At 52.2% G+C, this 25,329-nt stretch overlaps 1 protein-coding gene across 2 annotated transcripts; it reads left to right on the top strand.

Annotated features, from left to right (window-relative positions):
- Positions 1–25,259, top strand: ZNF282 (zinc finger protein 282). 2 transcript variants are annotated; one of them, XM_058681311.1, is made up of 8 exons: positions 1–279; positions 2,282–2,701; positions 12,662–12,788; positions 13,292–13,411; positions 16,026–16,139; positions 17,596–17,709; positions 18,558–18,671; positions 22,710–25,259. In XM_058681311.1, exons 1-8 carry the CDS (start codon positions 115–117, stop codon positions 23,564–23,566), a joined length of 2,031 nt encoding a protein of 676 aa, XP_058537294.1. In that variant the 5' UTR covers positions 1–114; the 3' UTR covers positions 23,567–25,259. The 2 variants fall into 2 exon arrangements, with proteins under 2 accessions (XP_058537294.1, XP_004594497.2); XM_004594440.2 differs by having other exon boundaries at positions 2–279; positions 16,020–16,139.
- The last annotated feature ends 70 nt before the right edge of the window (positions 25,260–25,329 follow it).

The raw sequence follows: 25,329 nt of genomic DNA, 5'->3' as shown, positions 1-25,329 counted from the left end.
CTGTTTGCTCCTACGGGCTGTAGATGGAGCTGTCCGGCCCCGGCGAGGGGGAAGGCGCCTGGAAAACGTTCTTCTTCTCCCTGGCCGGCCCGAGCGGGGAGCAGCACTCCCAGGATGCAGTTTGTGTCAACACGGCCGCAGCCTCAGCAGCTGGGCATCCAGGGCTTGGGGCTGGACAGTGGGAGCTGGAGCTGGGCCCAGGCTCTGCCCCCGGAGGAGGTCTGCCACCAGGAGCCGGCGCTGCGCGGGGAAATGGCCGAGGGAATGCCGCCCATGCAGGTGGGTGCAGCCCCCGCAGGCGCCATGGCCGCGGCCGTGGGGGCGGGGCGCGGGCCGGGCTGGCCTCGCCGAGCCTCGCGGCGCCCGCGTCAGGCCCTCGCCGACCCTGGGCTGCTGCGCGCAGGGCGGAGCGGGCCCGATGCAGGCCCCGAGCGCCAGGCCCGGGCCGGGCCACCCGGCAGGCCCGTAGGGGTGCTGCTGGGCCCGGGCCTGGCTGTGGCCTCCCGGAACCCGGCAGAGCCGTCACCCTTCTGCCCTTCTAAGCCCGGCGGCGGCTGCCCTGTGCGCCGTCTTCAAGCAGAGGGTTTACCCGCAGCCCTCCTGGGCGGCCGCGGGGACGCACGGCTCGTCCATGTTTACGCGGCGGCCAGAGAGATGTTGAGACTGTGTCACTCTGCCCTGCCAAGTGCAACGAGCAGACCTTGCTTCCTCCCCCATCCTCCCTGCGCTGGGGGTGACCCTGCAGGGGCCCTGGGGAGATGACGTTGTCGTGTTCGGTTGGCAAACTTGACTGGACGTGGGAATCCCGACGCCCACGCCGCGTCCCAGAGCGGCTGGCTCCGACGCCGGGGAAAGTGGGGCCTCCATCCGCCGTGCCAGGGGTGCCGGTGGTTTGAGAACCAGGGTTTCAGCGTGGGCACGTAGCGAGGTGTGCGCTCTGGACAGAATGCCAGATGGGTCTCTGAGCTGACCTCTGGTTGGACCCAGCCGGGTTCCAACAAGTTAGGCAGGAGTTGCTGGGTTGTTTGGACCTCTTTCAGCTTAAGCCCGATCGGTGCCTCCTTCAGCTCACGCTGTCCTGCCTGTCTGCAGTGGGTCAGGCCCTCTGTGAGGGGAAAATAGCCCCCAGCTCTTACCCAGCACATGGTGGCTGGTGTTCTCTAGATCTGCTTCTGTCTCCCGCGACCTGCAGGTGGGTCTCAGGATGGCCCTGCCCGCCGGGCTGTCACTCATGGCCTGCCCAGCTCACCTCAAGGCAGCAGGGCCCCACTTTCTTCATCTGGAGGGCTTCTTTAGCAGCAACGGAAAGAACAGCAAATCTGCATTTGCCATTCCAGGGATTGGATAGTGAGCCCAGCAAGCCCCTGGGGTGCTGACACAATATGGCACCTGTTCCTGGACAGCTTGTGTACAGTGCCTCCTGTTTCTTGAAGTCTTGGACACAGGACTCAGCTCCCAACCTCACCTTCTGGGAGATGAAGCTGGAAGGCCCCAGGTCAGGGTGGGTCTCCCCCTCCTTAGAAAGCATGAAAGGGGCCCAGAGCTTATCTTTTTTTTTTTTTTTTAAATCTTTGCTTCCCTCCTTCACCTGTTGAGAGACATATGGGTCAACATGTTTTAGTTTTAGACAAATATTATTATTTATTTTAAAAATGGTTGTGTGTGGTGGAGGGTGGGGAAAGAAGTTTCTTGTCTAATCAGAGATCTTGAGCTATGGTCTCTCCCGTTGGTGATGGCCTCAGGAGGTGTGAAGCCATGGTGGGCATGGTGGCTGTGGCACCTGCCTGCCAGGTGTTTCTGTTAGCTGCAGCACCGTAGCACTGAGAGGCACTGTGGAATGACAGCTGCTTCTGCGTGCCTGGATTTCATCATGTCCAAAGCAAAGATAATCAGTCTTGCCCTAACCTGCTGAGAGATTGCTGGGAAGATTAGCGTCAGATAGCTTACATGCAACTTCTTAACCAAAACAAAACACATGAGGCAAGCATGAAGTCTGTCTTTAAGTCTAGCATGTAAAGAAAGCAGCTGGGTGATTCAGAGAAAGTAGCCAAAGGTTCATGGCCTTGAGTTGCCACAGGGCAAACGCAGTGAAGGAATGACCATCCTGCCTCCCAGGGGCAGGGAATGCAAGCGTAATTGGTTGAGCAGGTGAGTGGCTACCCCAGCTGAGCCCCTTAGTCGGAGGTGTGGGTTTCTGGGAGAAGAAAACTGATCTGTAGTGTAGGATTGGTTGGACCTGTTCTTAAGCCATCTGCTTCCATTTTCTCCCTCTCGCACACAGGCTCAAGAATGGGACATGGATGCCCGGCGACCAATGCCCTTTCAGTTCCCACCCTTCCCAGATAGGGCCCCGGTCTTCCCTGACCGCATGATGCGAGAGCCCCAGTTACCCACAGCAGAGATCTCACTCTGGACCGTGGTGGCCGCCATTCAGGCTGTGGAGAGGAAGGTGGATGCCCAGGCCAGCCAACTACTGAACCTGGAGGGACGCACCGGGACGGCCGAGAAGAAGCTGGCCGACTGCGAGAAGACGGCCGTGGAGTTTGGCAATCACATGGAGAGCAAGTGGGCCGTGCTGGGCACGCTGCTGCAGGAGTACGGGCTGCTGCAGCGGCGCCTGGAGAACCTGGAGAACCTGCTGCGCAACAGGAACTTCTGGGTGCTGCGGCTGCCCCCTGGCAGCAAGGGGGAAGCCCCCAAGGTATGAGGTGGTCTGCAGAGGCAGGGCTGGAGGGGAGGAACTATTCTGGTGGACAAAACCTTTGACTTGATTTAGCCCTTCCAACAGATTTTTCTGGCTCCCTGCTGTCTAATTTCAGTGTCTTTCAAGTCTGTTTTCCTGATCTTAAATGTTCTACTCCAATAGGGCTAGCTTCCCCTTGCTCTGCAGTCTGACCTGGGGGCCTTTATTCTTGAGATTTCTAGGCCTTCCCTGAGGTTTATATTGGATTGAAAGTTTCTGTGGCTCTTTACTCGGTTTTTCTCACATGCAACTGACAAGGGACCATTTGTCATCGATTATCTTTGCATATTTTGTTTATTTTCAATTGTTTCTACCTTTCTCCCCCCCCCTTTTTTTTGCTTGCATCATGTTTTAAATAAGGCTGACACACTGCGATTGGTATGCCTGTTAAGTCTTTTTTTTTTTTTTTAAAGATTTATTCATTTTATTACAGCCAGATATACAGAGAGGAGGGGAGACAGAGAGGAAGATCTTCCATCTGATGATTCACTCCCCAAATGAGCCGCAACGGGCCGATGCGCGCCCATCCAAAGCCGGGAACCAGGAACCTCTTCCAGGTCTCCCACGCGGGCGCAGGGTCCCAAAGCCTTGGGCCGTCCTCGACTGCTTTCCCAGGTCACAAGCAGGGAGCTGGATGGGAAGTGGAGCTGCCGGGACCAGAACCGGCGCCCATATGGGATCCCGGGGCTTTCAAGGCGAGGACTTTAGCCACTAGGCCACGCCGCCGGGCTCACCTGTTAAGTCTTAAGATTTATTTATTTGCTTGAAAATTGTAATTATACCGAGAGAAGGAGAGGCAGGAAGAGAGAGAGAGAGCTTCAATCTGCTGGTTTACTCCCCGAGTGTGCCAGACCAAAGTCAGGAGTCAGAGTTTCTCCTGGGTCTCCCACCGGGGTGCAGGGCCCAAGGGCTTGGACTGTCTGTTACTGCTTTCACAGGACCTCAGCAGGGAGCTCAGTCAGTAGAACAACTGGGTCTAGAACTGGAACTCATCTGTAACGCTGCTGTCACAGGTGGTAGCTTTACCTGTTATACCACAACTCTGGGTCCATTTTTTTTTTTAATATTAAGTTCTTTATCTAGCTCTTATTTTTCCTTGCAGTTTATCTTGGAAGGAACTGAGCCATCTGTCCTGTCAAACCTCCTTCATGGGCTTGTTTAACATGTTCCTCTGTTCTCTACCCCAGTAAGTGGGTAACTGGTTCGTTCTCCCTGGAATCCTCTCTGATTAGGCTTTTGTTCACTCTCGTCCACCCTGTTGGTCTTGCCCAGGCCCTCATGGTGTCCATAATATTAAAGTGATCAGTTATCAGTCTTCCTCCTCTGGCCCCTTCGGCAGCGCCAGGTGTAGAGCAGGTGACCAGGCCCCTCCTTGAGAAAACTTTTCGTGTGACTTCAAGAGCATCTCTCTTTCTTGATTGTTTTCTTGCCTCATCAGCGGTTGCTTCATTTTCTGTTCAGGTTTTGCCTCCTTTTTGCAGCTTCCAAGTGTTTAGAGTGGTCTCTGCACTCAGACTCAGCTTTTCGCTCTTCATTTACACTCACTCTCTTGTGACTTCATTCAATTTGATGGTTTGTTTATTTGAGAGGTGGAGGGGCGAGTCCAAAGCGAGACCCAGACAGAGCTCTCATCTGCTCATTCCCTGCCCCAGGTGCCATTGCAGCTAGGACTGGGCCAGGCCGGAGCTGGGAGCCGGAACACAATTGAGGTCTCCCCCATGGGTGGCAGGGACCTGGCTGCTTGAACCATCCTGTGCTGCCACCCAGGATGCACATTGGCAGGAAATAGGAGTTGGAAGTAAACCCAGGACTTGAATTCAGACCCTGCTATATGGGATGTGCGCATCCCGAACAGTGTATTCCCACTAAGCCAAACACATGGTCCTACTCTCATTGTTTCCTTTTTTTATTATTATTAATTATTTTTTATTTTTATGATTTTTGCATAGTTGATTAGGGTGATTAGGGTCAAGGGCTACTCCCATCACAGAGATACTGCAACCTGACCTGGAATGACCCCCACACACATCCTCCATGTGCTTCTGTTTATGCTGTCCACTGCTCTGTCTAAGCCACTGAGGAGGTCCAGCTCTGGCACATGTGCTCCATGGTCAGACCGTGGAAGCTGCAATTCTTTACATGGTTGGAGTTCTGAGTCCAGCAGTTCAGTTGCGGGGGGATCCCCGAAGAAACTTCATCGTAGGTGGTCCCAGATCTGATTCTTGTGTGTGCTTGCCAATATAGGTTCCGGCAAAGTCCATCACTCCAATCAGCTTATGTACATCCTGGTGTTTGTAATTGCTGAGTCAGTTCTGTCTCCAGCCCTATCTTCTACACAAACCAATGGGTGTTGCAGCCCAGCTCAGTCCTGCCCACTACACATTCTTTCTTCACATACACTGGTGGGAGTTGCAACCTAGGCGAAGCGACCCACAATAACCCCTATAAGCCCCTGCTCTGGTTCCCGTGCTAATCACTATGTACAGCAGCCTGGTCCAATCTGTCCCACATCCCATTCAGCTCTCATAACGCATCAATGGGCATTGAAACCTGGTTCAACACAAGCAACCACACTATCTAGCCCACACACAGGCTGGCAGGTGTCACTCTCTGTCTAGTAGTGCCTGCCCCACTGCTGGCTCTCATGCTCACTAGTCCGAGTGGCAACCCAAGAGGGAGGTGTCCACTGTTTCCCTAATAGGACACTCCCACTCCCGGATCTTGCACTCTCCAGATGGTTCTGCAGTGTGACTTGACAGAATTTGTCCCCCATGCCAGCTGTGCCAGCTGATGCTGTGGCACAGTCCATCCAACCCACGCCCACTCTGACTTATGCATACACCAGTAGGAATAGTCAACCCAGCCTGGCTTTTCCCTGGTTAGCCCACACAAGGCCAACAAGTGTTGTAGCCCTTCCCAGTCTGGTCTGTCCCCATCCCAACTCACTGTCTCCAGTGGAAGTTGTGGTCCAGCAGGGAAGCCCCCGCAGACCCCACTACTGGCTTTGCCCCGCTCCCCTCTTGGTCTTACATGTGCTTGTTGGGTGCTGCAGCCTAGTCTGGCAGTGGGTGCTGTAGCCTGGCTAGACCCAGCCCATCCCAATTCCAGCTCAGGCTGGTGAGGGCTAGTCTGGCCCAGTCCAGGAGTCACCCAGTCCCAGCCATAATATGTACTGGTATGTGTTGTGACCGAACCTGGCCCGACCCACACTCTATTCTGGTGCTCGACTTCGCCAGCAGGTAATATGAACTGGCCCAGCCTGGTTCACCCTCAGACCCCAAATGTATAACAGTGGGTACCGTTCCCTGGCCTGGTCTGGGCTGCTCTCTATCATGGTTCTTGTTGTACTCACCTGCAGGGACTGTGTCCCTACAGGAATTCCCCAAGCTCCTCCATCTGAATCTCTCCCAGTGCCAGATCCCGCACCCATCGGTGGGTCCATGGGCCAGCCTTACTTAGTCTACCTTCTGTCTTAGCAGGAACGGTGAATTTTCCTGACCAGCCTTCACCACTTCTGGTTTTTACTGTTGGGTGTTACAGTCCAGCCGAACCTGGTCCACACCCAGACAGAGCTCACACATGGCTCAACAGGGACAGTGACCTAGCCTAGCCTGTCTTACACCTGCCCTGTTTGTCATGCGCACCAGTGGGTGCTGGAGTCAAGCCCAGTCTGGCATATCCCAGACCCAGTCCACACTTGTGTGAGGGACACAGCAGCCATGTCCAAGCCAGACTGCAGCCCCCACTCTGGCCTTCATACTCACCAGTAGGAACCACAACCCAGGGTTGTGTCCTCTGCTCCCCAACCAAGCATGTTCCTAGCCATAGATCTTGTGAGTGCCAATGGGCCAGTGGTTGCTCTACCCATCTTAGCATAGTCCCTCCCCTGTCTTGGCCTTTGCTTTTGGATGCTATAACCCTGCCCCGGCCTGCCCCTAGTCCCAACTCTCACTGGCAGGTGCTGAAACCTGGCCCTGCTCAATCTGCTCCCATCCCTGGCTGATGCAGACCAGGAAGGATGACAGCCTATCCTAGCATGACCTGCACTCCAGCCTGGTTTCTACACTAGCCAGTGAGCTAAGGTTTGTTCGATCCTGCCTGGTCTTCCCTCTTCGAAAACCAAGCCACACGTTAGCCATCAGTTGGAGCTACCTTGCGCAGCCTGCCCAGCTCCCAGGTCTGGACCACATGATCATCAATGGGAGCTATGACCATGTGGCTGGGAGATTCAGACACCCACACCCCTGAGCAGACTTACCTGGACTCCCATTGTTTTCAGTGCAGTCTGATTGCTGTCAACACCCAAACATGTCCTGTTTCTCTCCATACTACCCCCCAATTTCCCTGTTAGCCTTACTTTCTCCCTGAATCCCCACTTGCCAATTCAACATGTCTATTTGGCTATCAGCAAGTTGTCTTTTTGTTTTTTTTTTAAAGATTTATTTTTACTACAAAGTCAGATACACAGAGAGGAGGAGAGACAGAGAGGAAGATCTTCCGTCCGATGATTCACTCCCCAAGTGAGCTGCAACGGGCCGGTGCTACACCGATCCGATGCTGGGAACCAGGAACCTCCTCCAGGTCTCCCACGTGGAAGCAGTGTCATTCTTTCCATTACTTAGGGTGAAGCCTAGGAGTTTTTTTTTTTTTTTTTTTTTTTTTTTTTATAATCCATTTTATTGTATTGTTGTTGACAATCTTTACATAGTTAACTATAGTTGAAGGAAAAACAAGAAAGAGAAAAAAAAAAAAAGGTTCAGGGGGATAGGGAGGTGGGCAATGCTATTATGTCCATATTGTTTCCATCATGTATCTGAGGTAAAAGGGGATATTGAGGGAGAAGCCCCACCCGGTTTCCCGCCCACCCCAAGTCCCGGATGTGGGGCATGCTCTGAGATATGTGCTCAAGTGGAGTTAATAGTTCTCCAGTTATGAGTCACTGCCAGTTTTGCTCGATGAGGTGGTCCACTGATTGATATGGTCCATCATGAAGTCTCCATTTGTCCCATATTTCGCTGCCAACATGTAGCTGAGATGAATGATTGTCCTATTCTGTCTTCTGTCTTTTCTTGGTTAGAATTCTGAGTCCAGCAGTTCAAGTGGGGAGATCTCCAAAGATACTTTGAGGTATTCCCAGATTAGTTGCTTGTATGTTCTAGCAAGCAAGCCTAGGAGTTTTGATGTCTCCTAGCCCTAGCCATTGTGAGTATCTGGGGAGTGAACCAGTGGATAGGAGATCTTTCTGTGTCTCTCTGCCTGTGAAAGATATAAGTAACCCACATTCTGAGCACCCTTCACCACCCTAGCTTTCACCCTTATCTCTTGTGAGCCATGGTGTTTCCTCTGATTTTTGCTGTGAGCTCTCCACTGGTCTTGTTGCCATCCTGTCCACCCCATTTCGTAGAATCTATTCTCAACAGAACAGCCAAAGCAGTGCTTCTAAAATGTGACTCAGTCTCCGTACTCCTTTGCCCATCCCTCTCCAGTGGTCTCCCGTCTGATCCAGGCATTGACTGTTCCCTTCGCTGGCGTTCTCTCTGCGGTACTCCCTCTCGTTGGCTCCTGCCTCTGACTCCTCACCAAGAAGTCCTTTCCTCAGACAGTGGCCTTCTCTTTTGTGAGAGAGCTGTTTGGTTAACACTTTACCCTGTTGTCCTTCCATAGTCCCGCTAGGTCAGAGAACCAAGTACTCCCCGCTGCTCCAATCCCCTGCATTTCCTGTTCCCTGCTTGGATTTTCTCCAAAGCATCTATGTCACAGGCATCTTGAGTCTTCCTTTTCTGTCTTCTTGCTTGGCTTTCCCTGACCAGAACGTGAATTCTCCTTGGCTCACTGCAGTGTCCCTGTGTCTCTACCAGTACCTGGCGTAGAGTTGATACATAAGTGATAATTGCCCACTCTCCCAAGCTGCACAGCTGGTCTCTCTGCGGAAGGGAAATTGTACTTGTCTCCCTGTCTGCTGAGGTGGCCAACCCAGTGACTGTACCAGAGGAGATGTTTAACATGGTTTTGTGAAACTTCACAGAACTGAGTTGTAAGAATGGTTTTGATTCCTGCTCAAAACCTTCCCTGGCCACTGCAGTGCGTAGACTCCCTGTGAATATGGTTTTGCTTATATTGCCTGTCTAGCACAGTCAGCATCCCTTCTCTATTGTCTGTGCTGTGTGTTTTCACACAGCGCTGTTTCCTCACATGGCACTGTGTGGGTCCTGTTCCCTTAATGAGTCCTCTAAAATGAAATTATTAATTTATTGCAAAGGTAGAGTGACAGAGAAAGAAAGAGGTTTCCATCTGCTGGCTCACTACCCAAATGGCCACAACAGCCAGGTCTAGGTTAGGCTAGGAACCAGGAAGTTTATCCTTGTCTTCCACATGGATGTCGGGGACCCACATGCTTGGGCCGTTCTTGCTGCTTTCCCAGGCGTGCTAGCAGGAAGCTGGATCAGAAGCACAGTAGCTGAAACTTGAACTGATGCTCAGTATAGAATGCTGGCATTGTGAGGTTTAGGTTAACCCACTCTACTGCCATAGCAGCCTTAACATCAGGAGTCTTGAGTTATCATGTGCCCTCATGGAAGGGTGGGACTGTTTTGGGGCCCAGAATTAGAGGATCTGAGATCTGAATCTTTGCCACATGTCGATGTTTCTAAACTGATGTTTTTCACTGTCTCTGAATCTCCTCAATTGCTTTTTTGAAAGAAGTAAGGTATAAATAAGTGGGTGAATTCCCAGCAAGTTCCTTTGAGTTTCACTGTTTTGTAAAATGAAGATCACAACACACTCACCTCATGGAGTTGTGGGGATTCATTGATTTTGTTTCTGGTAGAACACTATGTAGATCATTGTATTACTTACCTATTGCTACGTAACAAATTAGCCTAACATGCTATTGCGCAGTGAAATATTTGTCCTCTAACATTTTCAAGAAAAGCTGAGTTGGGCAGTTCTGGCTCAGTCTTATGAATTTATAATCCTGCTGGCTGAGACTACAGTCATCTGAGGGCTTGACTGGGCCTGGAGGGTCTGCTTCTGAGATGCGTGATTGCCTGCCTGTTAGCGGGCGGCCTCACTGCCCTAGCAGAGGGGCCTCTCCTGTAGCATGCTTGAACATCCTCAAGACATGCCAGCCCTCTCTTCTATGACAGAGAGACTAAATGAAAGCTACGGGTCGTTTCTGACCTAGTTTCAGAAGTTGTGTGCTGTCACTTCTGTTACAGACAAAATCTAGGCTCTACTTCTTAAAGCAACAAAGAATTTGTGGGTGTGTTTTAAGGCCACCCCAATCATCAAATGTCATAAGAATGGTAATCAGTGTTGCTAGCGATAGTTCTATTTCACTGTAGACTCTGGGGCATACTAGATGTCTTCTCTTTATGTACCAGATTGAAGAAAGCATGCTAACTCTGTGATCCTTTGTGTTCATTGACTCTTGGCCAGTGCATGGGTAGTCTTTTCAATGCAGCTTGGTGCAGTCTCAGGCCAGTCTCAGCACTTCTGTTATATCCTGTCACAGTGCAGTTTGAAGAAAGTGATATCTATTTCTAACCATGAGAATAAGATTCCCTACTTTTAATCCACCACAGAAATGGGAATTGAAGAAGAGGCGTTAGTATGTTGGGAATGATAATGAGTTTGATTTTGGATACATTGAGTGTGAGATCCTTAAAGTTGATTAAGTGGAGCTGCTCAGAAGACTGTTGACTTTTGAAAGGAGGAAAGCAAGTTGAAGTGTCTTCTTCAAAGTGGAATAGTTGAACTGAAAAGAATGAAATTGCCCAGGGAAAAGGAAGAAACGGACGCAGGAGAGGATGAAGCCTCAGCCTTGGGAAAGGAAGAGGAACGGTGTAGAAGGCAGGAGCCAGGTTGACGGGGGACATAGAGGTGGGAACCAAGGAGGAGAAAATTCTAGAAAGGTGCTTCCTTTCAAAAGGTCCTAAAAGGGCAAGGGGGACAAGAGAAGATTAGTGATAATCCTGCAGGATGCAATCTCATCAAGTGGAGAGTATGTACGTTCGAAGGGGCACGAACATGCCCACGACGTGAAGAAGGAAAACCAGACGTGAAGAGGGAGAGTAGGCTCCTTCAAAATAGCAATGTTGAGTCAAGGTTTCGCATAGGTTGGGATGACCCAAGGGAACTAGTGAAGAGAGAGATACTGCATGCATAAAAGATCGTGTGGAGCAGAAAGGAAGGGCTTGTATCTGTGGCAAGAGGAAAGGCAAGGATGAACTTGCCAGTCTACCCGAGAGCAAAGACAAGAAGGTAGGAGAAGGTTCACAAGACTGAAAAGATTGTAACGGGGAAAAAAGCTCATTTGGGATTGAGGGAACCTTCTTTCCCTAAGGCTGCTGGCTTTTTGAAGTAAACCCTATCCTCTTACCAAAAAAACAAAAAGTTTATGACAAGCCTATTCAACAAGAGATCAACAGAAGGTTTCCAAAGCAGCCTGGAAAACAGGGGCATGAACTGGTGGGTGCTGTCTGCAGGATCCTGGGAATTTTATGGAACAATGGAGAATTAAAATGAAGCATGAAAGCTGTGTGGATTTTTCTAAGTTGGGGAGTTGCCAGAGTCTGATAGAAGGCCCAAGGAGTTCAGAGTTGTAGTTCTGTTTCTAAAGGCAGCTGGTTTCTGTGGGTGAGAACAGGATGACCCCAGCCAGGTATGCACATTGCACCTGTGCAGGGTGCCCTGGGGATCAGGTGCACCTGGCCAGGAGGCTAACTTGTGTACAGGGGCTGCCCACTCATCCCGCTTGGGCTCAGCAGCTGTGTGCCCACTGACTGTGCCGTCTTTTTTAATTGGTCCCAAGGTGCTGGACAGGCCAGCTTTGACCATGTACACACGGATTCAAGGACTAATGGATGAGGAGTAAGGGATCATCGAGGGGCGGGATTTCTGAGTGAGAGTGAAATCCCTCAGAGAGGAATGCTCAGGAGGCATTGAAGGTGGTGAAGGGGAAGCCTGCATGGTCGGGGAAGGAAGTTCAGTTATGCAAGTGAAACCGCTGTGAACAACCTTGGTTAGGTCCTGCCAGTGAGCTGCGGAAGGACACGTGGGTTTGTGTCATGGCTAGAGTACCTTGACTGCAAGTGACTGGCATAGAGTGGTGATTCATGCTGCAGTGCAGCTTTCTTTTTTTCAAAGATTAATTCATTTTTATTTCAAAGGCAAACTTACAGAGAGAGAGGGAGAGGAGACAGAGATCTTCCATCTGCTGGTTCACTCCCTAAATGGTTGCAGTGGCCAGAGCTGAACCAATCAGAAGCCAGGGGCCAAGAGTCTCTTCCAGATCTCCCACATGGGGCCCAAGGCTTTGGGCCATTCACTGGTGCTTTACCAGGTCATTAGCAGGAAGCTGGATCAAACTGGCACCCATATAAAATGCTGACATCACAGGTAGAGGCATAACCTACTGAAACATGATGTTGGCCCCTACAGTGGAGCTTTCTGCTCCAAACGGAAGATCCTGGAGCATTAGCACGTGCCTTTAAATTATACCTGTTTTAGCGAGAAGAATGTCACCATGTACACAGAGGTGGTCTGACTTGAAATGCAGGTTTTCCATGGGGCTTTACTATACTCGGCTTGCTGGTACTGTGGGAACTTACCACATCTTTGTCACCTGAAATGCCACAGGAAGCTCACTGACTGCACCAATAGTTCTAGTTGTGGTTAAAGGCATTTAAAAAAACAAGTGCCATTGACCATCACTGTTACGGAAGCATGAATTCAGGGACAGAGAGGACTGACCCCATTGAATAATCTGATGTGGGCTGGAATTTGGAGGTTGGGGATCAGGGAGCCCTGAGTGCAAAGAACAGCTTCTGGGGGAAGGATGACTAACCTTGGCCTGCAGGTGCAGGGAGCAGTAAGCAACAAGCAGGAAGCACTAGACTAACACTCTGCTTACCCCAGGTTCCTGTGACCTTTGTGGATATTGCTGTTTATTTCTCTGAGGATGAGTGGAAGAACTTGGATGAATGGCAGAAGGAGCTTTACAACAACCTCGTGAAGGAGAACTACAAAACCCTGATGTCCCTCGGTAAGGATGCCTGCCCTGCCCTTGGGCAAGCAGTGTCTGGATTAGCCTGTGTTAAAACCCCTGGGCAAGGATTGTTTCATATTTATATACCCAACGGGTACTCAAGAAATTAGTTGTTTATAATGCTAGTAAGATAGAGCAACTTACAATGGGATAAAAATGATAGCCCATGAGCAGGGTCCATGACCGTGGAGGTCACTGCACAACTGCTACTCTGGACAACAGCGAAAAGAAAGCCATTTGTGCCTCCCTGTCAGCTACATCCCAACAGTCTGGGCAAAGCTGCGGCCTGTGTGATATTGGCTCCAAGGGCCATTTCTCCAAGTTCAGGTGACTTACTGATGAGGATCCTGGTACGAGATGACCCACCTTTCTTAGTTGTGTAACTGCTGCTCGTAGGGGAAGATGGGGAGTTGTGGTGGCAGAGAGCTCTCCCTCACTCTTGAACTGGATTTGTTGGTCAACTTCACTCAGCCGTCTCTTCCTTCCCAATTCTCTTCCAGATTCCGAGAGCTCAGTGCCCAAGCCCGATGCCCCGGCCCAGGTAGAGCCCCGGGAAGAGCCTTGTGTGTGGGAGCAGCGTCACCCTGAGGAGAGAGAAGTCCCAATGGATCCAAACACAGGTGATGGCAGCTGAGGATGGCACCAGGAGACCCAGGGGAGGGCGGGTGACAAGTGCTGGCCACCCACGTGGAGTGCTGGGGGACACCATTGCTTATTTCGAGAGGGAACATCTCTTGAGCTGCTTCTGCCAAGCAGTCCTGTCGTTGCTCATGTTTGGTGGTCATTTAAAGGGCCGGAAACCCTGCCATGCATGTTTGCCTTTTAGTTTATCAAATCCGTGTGGCTCTCCACTTATGGATGAGTTGGGTAGAGAGATGAGTGAGGAAGGGCTTGGGCTCGTGACAGCCTCTTGAAGACCCTAGGATCAGCCAAAATGGTCGCAACAGCCAGAACTGAGCCAATCCAAAGACAGGAGTCAGGAGCTTCTTCTGGGTCTCCCACGTGGGTGCAAGGTCCCAAGGACTTCAGCCAGCCTCTGCTGCTTTCCCAGGTCATAAGCAGGGAGCTGAATCAGAAGTGGAGCCATTGGGTCAACAACAGATACTTGGTACCATAGGCAGAGGATTAGACACAATTCTAATTCTTACACAAACACACCATACGTGCAGACACGCCCTGCAGTCTCTTTCCTCACTCAGGGTGACCAAGTGTCATGTTCTCACACTTTCCCCGAGATAGAAGGTACAGGGGTTCTAGTCCCAACTCTGCCTTGAAGTCTGCTTGAGGGTGTCAGCTCTCGCTGATAGTGTTAGACCAAATGAACACTGGCGCTCTAACTTTTCTTTGCCTAATTTTATGACCTTCCACCTGTCTGGGGCCTCTCTCCTTCTGTGCTTTTAATTAGAGAACATTTTCCTGTTTTTAGATTTATAAGGCTACCATGTGACATAGTAGGTAATTCTGGAGCCTGCTATGCTGCCATCCCATGCAGCCGCTGGCTCAAGTCCTGGCTGCTCCACTTCTGATCCAGCTCCCTGCTAATGCACCTGAGAAACGAGTGGAGGATGGCTCAAGTACTTAGGCCCTGCACCCACATGGCAGGCCCAGGTGAAGCTTCTGGCTCCTGGCTGCAGCCTAGCCCAGACCTGACTATTGCAGCCTTTTGGGGAGTGAACCAATAGATGGAAGATATCTCTGTGCCTTCCTTTCTCACTCTCTCTCTTGCTGTAACACTAACTCTGATTTCCAAATGAATAATCTCTTTAGGAGAGGGGAAAAAAAAAAAGATCTGTCTCCCTCTTTCTATTAAACAAAGCAGATTTATTTACTTATTTGAATGACAGAATTAGGAGCTGTTTGGATGGTTTATCAGGTTAGCCCTCAGCCTGCAGGGTCAGCACCCCATGTGGGTACCTCTTTGAGTTCTGCTGTAAGGTAGCTTGTGAGGTTGCATCTACAAACCTAGTTTGTGGTTAGGCTGTGATGTCCTTTCTTTGCTCTGAGAGAGTACTTAAATTTTCCTTTGCTAGAAAATCTTTAACTTTCCCTTTTGAAAGTCCCTACCTCACGTGGAAAGCATTTTCATGGAAACTTCCCTTACAGGGGAATTTATAAGACAACGTTCTTACCCTGTCCTTCCCAGTCTTATATTTTTCTTGGGATCTAGTTTGCTCTTTTAAAACATACAGTTCCGTGGCTCACAGAGGCATGCAACCAGCTTCATTTCCCGTTTCCAGAACACTAGCATTGCAAGAAGCTCTGTGCCCATTAGCTCCCCTTACCCCAGCCCCTGGCAGCCAGCGATGTTGTTTCTATGCATTTGGCTGTCCTGAATCTCCAATGGCCTGTTCCCCTTTGTCATCCAGCATTCCCTTATGTTTGCATTCTGCTGCTGAGGTAAGAGTAGCTGGTATTATGTGGTAGCTTTTGACATCTAAAACACTATAACCTCAACAATTTACTGAATTCATCAATCCATCACTCTGTGAGCGACACAACAGGATTAGTATGACCATTTTACAGACTAAATGGAAAGACCAAAACCCAGAGAGGTTAGATGGCTGACTCACAGTGTGGTGGTGTGGTGGTGTGGTGGCAGTGTGGAAGGCAGGAGCCCATCTTCAAAGTCCTCATCTAATCTCTTTCCTGTTGCCTGAGTGGTCTCCTGCCAGGAGCTAACACATCCCACCCTGTAACAGCAGCAGAGGAAAATGGTTCCGTGTGAAGATGTGTCAGTATCTTTCAGGTGTAAGGATGTGATGTGTGACTCCTCTCAAGAGGGGTCTTGTAGCTATTGGCTCTGCTTAACTTCTTAGTAATTGTGTGTGTGTGTGTGTGTGTGTGGTGTGTCTAGCCACAGCCAGGCCGACTTCTGAGTGGAATGAAAAAGCAGGACAAGTTGCCCCTTACGTAGAGGTTACCCTCACAGCCCCTCCTGGAATGGCACCCATTGTTTCACAGCATGGAGTTTTGGAGTTGTGCCCTCAGTATCTCCCTCAAGCCTCACTACACCTCATTTTGCTGTTTGTTTTCCCCTTTTTCTTGAGTGTCGGCCACTTCTCTGTCCTTGGGTCCTTCTGCTCCTCAGGGTCCCCCAATGCTTCAACTTGAGACCAAGATGTCAGCCAGTCCTCTCCCCTGGCAGGTGCTGTCAGCCAGACTGCCTCTGAATACAGGTGAGCACCCTGCAGGAAGAAGACATCACGTGATGTCACTCTCTGTCCCCAGGAGCAGAGCCCCTGGTGACTGCACAAGATGTGTCCTCCCAGGTGAAACGAGAGGAAGCCATGTGTGTCCGGGGCCAGCGGGGCCTGGAGGAGAGAGCCATCCCCACGGAATCCATCACTGGTGAGCAAGCGTGCCGCCCGGGGGGGGAGAAGCAGGGCCTGCCGGGCCCCAGGGGTAGCTGAAGTGTGTGCCCGGCTAGAAGCTGAGCTAGAGATGAGAGCTAGTCCAGGACTGAGCTGAGACAGGGTATCTCCAGGGTGCCAACATGACACATGGCATTGACAATCTGCCAGTATGGCTGAGATGAGCTTGTTCTCTTTCCTCTCTTTATTGATCTTGTTTGAACTCCTGCTCCCTTCCCCGTTAAAACCAGCATCATGGCAGCACTAAGTGCTTCCCGGGAAAATGCTTGACAGGACTGTACGGGGGAATGTGGATAGAAGACATGCGCTACCTGGCTGGCCAGGGCTGCCGCTGTTGGGAAGAAGGACATACAAGGTGCTGTATCTGTGCCAGACCCCCTGATGCCTGCAGGCCTGTGGGGAGCTCCTCTTGAATGGTATTCCCAGCTGTGCAATTATAGGGGAGAGCTCTGGGGGAGCCCCTGGACGAGTCAGGGCTCTCCAGAGAAACAGAGCCTTGCAAGTATGCGTGTATACAGGCATGTGCCGGGAGGTCAAAAGAAGTGGCTGTTGCAATCCTGCAGGCTTGCAGGCAGCAGATTGGAGATCTAACGCCATTGTTGGCAGAGCCCCCTCTTCCAGTGGGGAGGCCTTCTGCATCCTGGAGAGTGGTCTGTGTTATTCGAAGTCTGTTGATTTAAGTGTTCATCCCAGTTTTAAAGCATAACCTTCATAGAACCACCTAGCATAATGCTTGACCATATATCTGGGTGCTGGACAACCAAGTTGACACATAATATTCACCAACCCAAAGTATGCTAGCTTCCATTCATAGGTTAGAGCCCCGCACACCTCATGCCTCACCCCTCGTAGTCAAAGCCTGAAATCCAAAGGTAAGTGACGACAGTGTCTGGATAGAGAGACTTTGACTTGTCTATCCTCGGGCATGTTCCTTGCAAACAGCCCAACAATACTGTCTTGGCAGAGAGATCTTTAAGAAGTAAGGCAGTAAGAGTAAATGAAGTTCACTGGACTCTAGAAAAAGGAAAATATTGATCTTTTTTGCATGTTACCAAATTCTTGTTTAAATAACCAAGATAAAAGGCTTCCTGGCAGGGCTTGTTTCCCCAGGAAGCCCCGCTCCTAAGGAATCTTCTATCCCATGTTGGTCTCAGCATGAGAAGGGGAAGCTCGCTGTGGGAGATGGAGGTGCCTGAGGCACGGAGACTGTGTTAAAGCCACTGTCATGTCACCATGGTGTCCCCAGTAGCATCCATGTACCGGCAGCAAATGGTCTGCTAATTGGAGACAAACCAACTTCATCTTTGGCTAATGAGACTAATTAGACCTATGCCTGATTTTTAGGAGAAAGATAATTATGTCAATCAAAAATACAAACTTGTGGGCAGTTTCACTCCATCTCACATCTTTCCTGCTTTTGTTCCCACGAGTAGACTCCCCGATTTCTGCCCAGGAACTCTTATCCCGGATTAAGCAAGAGGAGCACCAATGCGTATGGGATCAGCAAGATTTGGCTGAGAGAGACATCCCCACAGACCCCAATTCAGGTGAGCAAGACACTGGAAGCAGCGCAGAGGGCTACCCGCAGTTTCCAAAGCGGAACTATTAGATTGATGTCTTATTGTCTCTTTTAATTGATATTAAAATTATCTCAATGCTGCTTTTTATAACAGTCAAAACAATGGAAAAGCTTCTAAAAGCTGTGTCTTTGGGTCAGAAAGGAAGCTATATTTTCTGGAGTTTCTCTTGAGTGAAAACTGGTTCTTTGTCTCTCAATAAACTCTTAGGCAAGGTTCCAGGCTTTCAGGAAAGCATGAAAGATTGAGGGGGGTAGGGGTTCCACTTGCTGGGGCCACGTATGGCTGTGGGGTTTGCAAAGCTGGGTGAATCCAGCGTCCTTCTCCTTGGCAGCTGGGGCGCCAGTGTTCCATGCCACTGCCTGTATCAGGAAGAGAAGATGAGAAGTGGTGTGAGTCTAAGCCTGTAGCTTGTGACCTTTACAAAGAGGCATCATGGGAGTGCATTGTCAGGAGTTCTCAGTGATGGCTGCTGCCATGGCTGAACTTTTGGGTCAGCAGAGCTAAGCTGTCCTCCTGGGTCGCATGTGAGTTCAGCTGACAGAGTCAGAAGGCCTGCTTCAATCTAACTGCTGCTACAGTCCAGATGTAGGGTACATCCTTCTCGTCTCTGGCCTACTTGGGACACACCAAGGTGCTCATTAGGAAGGCCTTTCTAAGGGTGGGAGCACACCTGTAAATGCAGCAGAGGGACCCAGAGGGACCAAAGCCAGCACTGAATTGTGTGGAACCTTTGCATGCAGTGGTCTCCACATCTCTGAGGGGAGTCTGAGTGGAAATGAACAAGGTCTCATACTGACTTCTTTCCATCATGCCAGAGTCTCTCATCTCAGCACATGACATTTTATCCTGGATCAAGCAGGAAGAGCAGCCGTACCCTTGGGGCCCCCGCGACTCCGTGGAAGGCGAGCTCGGATTGGACTCTGGCCCCAGTGAGTAATACACCCGCCAGAACCCTTGGGAGTCTCCTCCCGAGTCGGTTAATGGAGGCCTGACACCAGGGCTGATGGCTGGCTTCAGCCAGGTGTCTTCTCCGCAGTGCAGCCCTCTGCAGCAGTGCCCTCAGGTAACCCTCTGCTCTGCGGGGCTCTCCTAGGGCACCTTTCGAAGCCCTCAGGCAGCCCTCTCTGCTGCATTGGTGCCCTCCCAGGGACGCCTTTTGATGCTCTGCTGCAAAGCACTGTCCCTCTGCTTTAGAAGTCATCCCTAGGGTCGTCGGAAGTTCGTCTCACAGACTGGGTTAGGTGGCTTACACAACAGCAATGTATTGCTTTGGGCTTCTGCTAATGAAAAGTTGTAAGTCAAGGAGGCGGTAGGTTCCCTGCTTTGCAACCTATGTGGCCCCTCTCTGGCCTCCCCTGGCTTGCTGCCCATGGCATTTCCTTGGCTTTAGATACTTCTCTTTGGTTCTCATCTTTATATGGTGGTCTGTTTGCCAGTATGTCTGTTTCCCTTCTTGGTTTTTTTTTTTAATATATTTATTTTTTGATGATGATTACATAGTTGTAAAGGATATATATAGGGCCCGGCGGCGTGGCCTAGCAGCTAAAGTCCTCGCCTTGAGAGCCCCGGGATCCCATATGGGCGCCGGTTCTGGTCCCGGCAGTTCCACTTCCCATCCAGCTCCCTGCTTGTGGCCTGGGAAGGCAGTTGAGGAAGGCCCAATGCTTTGGGAGCCTGCACCCGCGTGGGAGACCTGGAAGAGGTTCCAGGTTCCCGGCTTCGGATGGGCGCGCACCGGCCCGTTGCGGCTCACTTGGGGAGTGACTCATCGGACGGAGGATCTTCCTGTCTGTCTCTCCTCCTCTCTGTATATCTGACTTTGTAATAAAAATAAATCTTTAAAAAAAAAATAAAAAGAAAAGGATATATATACTCATATGGACCACTGATTAGGGAGAAGCGGGTCAAGGAAGAGTGGAAAGTGAATGAGACCATTATTTCTTCCTTTATTTTTTTTTTCTTCCTGTATCTGAGGTAGAGGAGAGGGCCACTTCCAGCAGCCACTCGATGTCATCCAGGGTCCCGAATGTGGCTGGCTCCCTTCTGGTAACAGTACCAGATGTCTTGGTCAGAGATAACCTTTAATATGACCTCATCTGAACTGACTGCCTCTGCAGTGACTCTAGCTTCAAATCAGGCCACGTTAGGCAACATGGAGAGCATGGTTCAGCCTGTTACCAGCAGACCCTGTAAAGGAGCTGATCCAGTTTGTCCAAGGCACAGCTGAAAGTGGCAGGCAGCTCTCAGCCTGCAGAACAGCAGCCACAGGGCCTGGGCCTGGAGCTAAAGCCCTGAAGTAATGGAGAAATGCATGAAGGCTGTCTGAGGGAGAGGGAATTTTTTTTCTCCCCCCAAATGGAACTGAGTGTCTTGGGTGTTTTCAAGAGCCACGTAATGACCTAGGTATAGGTTTGTGGATTCTTTAACACTCTCAGCGTCAGGCTAATATTCCTTCTCGGACCCTGTCCCATCACCTGACCTTCCAGACAGTTGGCCTGGTGTCTCTGGTCAATCAGAGTGATTACTGCAGGGCTAACCCTTCCATGCCCATGCTTCTGATGTCCTGGAGAAATGTAATATCCACCTCAGAGCCAAAGACATGCTTGTGCCTAAGTCTGCAGGGCTGTTCCCAAAGCAGCCGAACAGGTCACACTCTCCCAGTTCAGCTCTGCCAGACTGAGGACAGGAGAAGACCAACACATGTGCTTACTTCATATATGCTGGAAAAGAGTCCTCTTGGGAACCTGTTGGCCTGGCGGGAGACTGGGCCCTGGAGGTAATGACAGCAGCCCCCACGCCTCCAGTTTTAGCTACAGACTTGAAGGCAGAGGCCACTGTGGCAGGAAATTCTCCCCCAATCCTCGTCTCTCAGTGTTACCTGGTAATTCTTTAAAGATATATTTATTTTTTATTGGAAAGGCAGATATACAGAGAAGAGGAGATAAACAGAGAAAGATCTTCTGTCCGCTGGTTCACTCACCAAATGACCACAATGGCTGAACCTGCACCTTTCCCAAACCAGGAGGCAGCAGCTTCCTGCAGGTCTCCCATGCAGGTGCAGGATCTCAAGGCTTTGGGCTATCCTTGACTGCTTTCCCAGGCCACAAACAGGGAGGTGGATGGGAAGTAGAGCAGCTGGGATTAGAAATGGGGCCCATATGGGATCCCGGCGTATGCCATGCAAGGACTTTATCCACTAGGCTACCATGTGAGGCCCTACCTGGTGAGTTTTCCAAGCCAAGTGGGAGTGCCCAGGCCTGAAGAAGCCTCTTGCTGGGACCTGTATCATCAATGGTTGGAGGCAAGAGGGCAGTGGCATAGAGAATAACATCCAGAAATATATGATACCTGCACTTGCCAGCCTCCTCCCCGACCCCTGGGATATGCAGATCAAGTGGACATTGCATTTTGGTAAGAGATTCCTGGATGTAGATATTAATGTCTGAATTCCTGCTGCCCTCAGATGCGTAGTGTAAAGTGAGGAAAAACCCAGCTCACGTGAGGGCCTGTGGAAGCAAGAAGCATAGATAAGGCTTTGCAGTCCAGTGGTTACCCCTTGCTTCCAGAGTGAGTGGTGGGTCAGGAGCCTGGCACCAGGTCACCCTACCTGGATGGCAACACCTGCGGAGTGTGATTTGGTCTCTATTTAGCTAACAGATATTTGCTTTGTGCCTGTTAGAATTCCAGAGTGGAAAATTAGAGATGGGGACCAGGGCACTCGGTTGTGTTTGTGTGTAGAGGTCCTTCTGAGATTGTATCATTCTTGGCGTCCGCGTCCAGTTGCCGCCATGCAGCTGTAGGCCAGGGAGTCCTCAGGGCAGGTGCAGCCCAGCAGAGAGAAGCAGAGGGGGTGAGTGCTGGGGGAGCCAAGCTGCATCAGGCAGCAAGGACAGAGGCTGGAGCAGAAGCCTGGTGCCCTGGCTACCTGGCCGCCTGGCAGGGAAGTGGATGGATGCTTGTAAGGCGTTGGAAGAGTTGCCAGAGGAGGACCTCCTCAGGATGGGCTTCCTGGGAAGTATGCCGGGAGGTGGATGCACCTGTGATCTCTTGGTGCCCAGTCCTCATGGGAAGAGCACCTAGCAAGGAGAGAGAGCAGCAACACTGCCCAGAGGGAGACCCACAGGGCAGCTGACCCCTGACACGAGAGGATTGTGTTGGCCTGTGTTCTGTCAAGTTGGTTCTCCACCTGGTTGGTTTTGACGGGAAAAGGGAAGGGAAGGGGCGCCCAGTCCGTTGAAGCTGTTGATTAAGAGCAGACCTTGGTCGGGGGAAGGATGAAGGGTTGAGTAGACAGAAGGGAACCCCGAGGAGTGGCCTTCAGGGAGCAGCTGGCCCTGAGCTGAGGGGGCAGGAGGAGGGAGCCTCGAGGTCAGAGAAGGTTGTCAGGAGGTGAAGGCGGAAGCACACAGCACCTGAGCCTGGGCCTTGGCCCCAGTGCACTCCCACGCAGTGCAGGGTCGCCGGCAGGTGGCCTGGAGGCCGCTGGCTGCTAGGGAAAGGCAGAGTGTTGAAGGCAGCAGCAGCGTGTCCTGGGGGGAACAGCAGTGTGTGGAGGTGCCCTCGGGACCGCATGGCCGATGCCCTGCCACGGGCTACTCCTTCAAGGCCTTGGGACAGTTATTCTGTCAGATGAAAGATTTTCCTCACGATAAACTAACATTGTCCACCAGGCTACAATTCAGTCTGTTGATGTCCGGGAAACCATGACTTCCAGAGTAACTTCCTGATAACCGGAGCCCCCACCCCTTGGCTTCAGCATTCCGGAGGGGTGACCTGTCCCTCTTGTGCTGTCCCCTGCTTTTAGTGCTCCCCTGCCAGACTTTGGCAAGTCTATCATCTTGATCAGTCTCCTTAGAAACTGAGGCCCAACCAGCAAGCGTCCTTGGCCCCCAACCCAGGGATGTGTGGGGTCCCAGGTGTGAGCACACTGTCCACACGGTCACCTTGTCTCTGCGCCTTCCCTCCAGGTGACAGCCTGCTGCTCGTGAAGAACCCACCCCAGGCCCCGCAGCAGTCGCAGCCACAGCCGCAGCCCCAGGCCCAGCCGCAGACCCAGCCGCAGCCCCATCAGCAGAGCCTGCCCCCACTCCCTGTGGCCGAGAACCCCGGGGGCCCTCCGAACCGTGGACTGTTGGACGAAGACTTCCCTGGGCTCCCTGGGGAGCGAGGTGCCAGCGAGGCACAGCCTGGTGGGGAGAGTGGCGTGGGTGGTGGCGGCGGCGGTGGTGGCACTGGTGGTGTTGGTGGTGGCGGCGGCGGCAGTGGCAGCACAGGCACAGGTGCGGGTGGTGGCTGTGGCAGCTGCTGCCCTGGCGGGCTGCGACGAAGCCTCCTGCTGCATGGTGCACGCAGCAAGCCCTACTCCTGCCCGGAGTGCGGCAAGAGCTTTGGCGTGCGTAAGAGCCTCATCATCCACCACCGCAGCCATACCAAGGAGCGGCCCTACGAGTGCGCGGAATGCGAGAAGAGCTTCAACTGCCATTCGGGCCTCATCCGCCACCAAATGACGCACCGCGGCGAGCGGCCCTACAAGTGCTCCGAGTGCGAGAAGACCTACAGCCGCAAGGAGCACCTGCAGAACCACCAGAGGCTGCACACGGGCGAGCGGCCCTTCCAGTGTGCGCTGTGCGGCAAGAGCTTCATCCGCAAGCAGAACCTGCTGAAGCACCAGCGCATCCACACTGGCGAGCGGCCCTACACGTGCGGCGAGTGCGGCAAGAGCTTCCGCTACAAAGAGTCGCTCAAGGACCACCTGCGCGTGCACAGCGGCGGCCCAGGCCTAGGGGCCCCGCGGCCTCAGCAGGCGCCTCCCGAGCGAGACTAGGGCTGGGCTGGGGGGAGAGGGGCGGACTGGAGCCAGGGCTTGACCGGCCCTTGGGTATCCTGGGGACCCACCAACCTGCCCCGTGGCTCCTGGTGCACCTTCCTGCCCTCTACCCTCCACCTGCCCGAAATTGGACACAGGAATTACACTCCAGACAGGGTCCCCAAAGGATTGGATGGGGTCACCCCCCGATCTGTCCAGCCTGAGTGGACAGCCCAGCTCATCTCAGAGGGTGGACCAAGCTGCCCGGGGAAGGTGCCAGAAGAATACAGGGGCGGTGATCCTCATGCACCCTCCTCGTGCCACCCAGTGTGCTCCGTGGCCGCTGGGGCTGCACGTTGCGGTCAGGGAAATGGCCCGGTGCCTGAGAAGTAAGCCCTTAGGCCTAAGAGGCACCCTGAGAACAGGAGCTGTGAGCGAAGGGATGTGCTAAGGGTACCAGCTTAATGGTGACAACACTGCCTCGCGTTGGAGTAGCGCTTTATACTTTTTAAAAAGTGTTTTCTATCCGTTATCTATTTTTGCCCTTAGCCTATCCCCCCCCCCCCCCGATATAGGTGGGGTAGGATTTTCCTGATCTCATAACTGAGGAAAGTGAGACATAAGTGAGACGATTTCCCCATAATCACACAGTGGCGGTGGCCAGGCGGGAGCCGCTCCAGGGCTGCTGGCCAGCGCAGTGTCCCCACCGCAAGCACTGCCTACCTCTGTGTCCGAGGGACTGCTCCTATGGGCGGGTCTCTGTGCTCCCCCTTTCCTGCCCTCTCCTCTGAATCAGAAGCCACAGTGAGGAGGGGCGGGGTCTACTCACAGGGTTACCAGCACTAGGGAAAACACTGGCTACCAAATGCCCTGGGGTCGTGCTTCTGGAAAGCCCTTTGCAGGCAGCTCCAGAGTGACACCCCTGCAGTCTTAGCCAGTCCTGTCCACCTCCCGTCCCTCAATCTGGTGCAGCAGCATCTTCTCACTGCACACTGGTGGCCCAGCCCTCCAAGAGGCTGCTGGCGCCCTGGGTCAGACCTCATGGGTGACTGCTCCCAGTTTCCCCAGGGCAGAGGGAATCAGGGAGAGGCTGTGGCCTGGAGAGCAGCTGTCCAGGAAGTGAGCCTCTTCCAGGAGGGCCTGGCAAGTGGGTGCTAGAGTCTGAGCCTCAGTAGCCCTCCTTCTCTGGGCCTCCCAATTGGTGCTATCCGTTAACTGACCGTGATCACGGACATGGACGCAGACCCTCCAGGCGCCCAGGGAAGCGCCCAAAGGACTCCCTTTCACGTTGGTGCACCGCTCCGTGGCCCTGGACGCCACGCCGCAGGGGCCACGGACCCCATTTCAGCGTCTTGCATGGCCAGGCACCAGGGTGGGGCGGCATGCCCCAGGACCCTTGTTTGTGTCAAAAACAGCTTTCTGCTCTTCCCACAGACCCTGCTTCTCTCGCAGCCAGGGAGCACGGTGGGCAGCCCGCACTTGGCACCACCCCCGCTTCCACAGTGCTCCGCTTTCCTGCCCTTCCCCCAACTGCGCTGCTCCGCTTTCCTCAGCCCCTCCCCCCCCCCATTTTTTTGCCGTGCAAAGGGAATTCTTGAAATTAAATAAAAGGTATCCAGATTGCAGACTGCATGTTCCCAAGGCTGGAGGGCTCTCCAGCGTGGCTTCCTACAGTAAAGCCTCAGTGAACTGGAATCCAACTAACTGAGCTTTTTTATTTCCTTCTTACGATATTTCCTTCTTTCTTCTGCGATGTTTAACAGGTTGGGATGTAGAGTCAA

The sequence above is a fragment of the Ochotona princeps genome, chromosome 25 (assembly GCF_030435755.1).
Source record: "Ochotona princeps isolate mOchPri1 chromosome 25, mOchPri1.hap1, whole genome shotgun sequence".
NCBI lineage: Eukaryota > Metazoa > Chordata > Mammalia > Lagomorpha > Ochotonidae > Ochotona > Ochotona princeps.
This window is presented reverse-complemented; position numbering and strand designations above follow the sequence as displayed.

What these genes read in the sequence shown, in the direction of transcription:
- ZNF282 (XM_004594440.2), top strand. Translation starts at nt 115, where the DNA reads ATGCAGTTTGTGTCAACACGGCCGCAGCCTCAGCAGCTGGGCATCCAG. An exon ending in AGGGAATGCCGCCCATGCAG is followed by an intron (nt 280 to 2,281) that starts GTGGGTGCAGCC and finishes TCTCGCACACAG; the next exon opens with GCTCAAGAATGGGACATGGA. An exon ending in CCCAATGGATCCAAACACAG is followed by an intron (nt 13,412 to 16,019) that starts GTGATGGCAGCT and finishes CTCTGTCCCCAG; the next exon opens with GAGCAGAGCCCCTGGTGACT.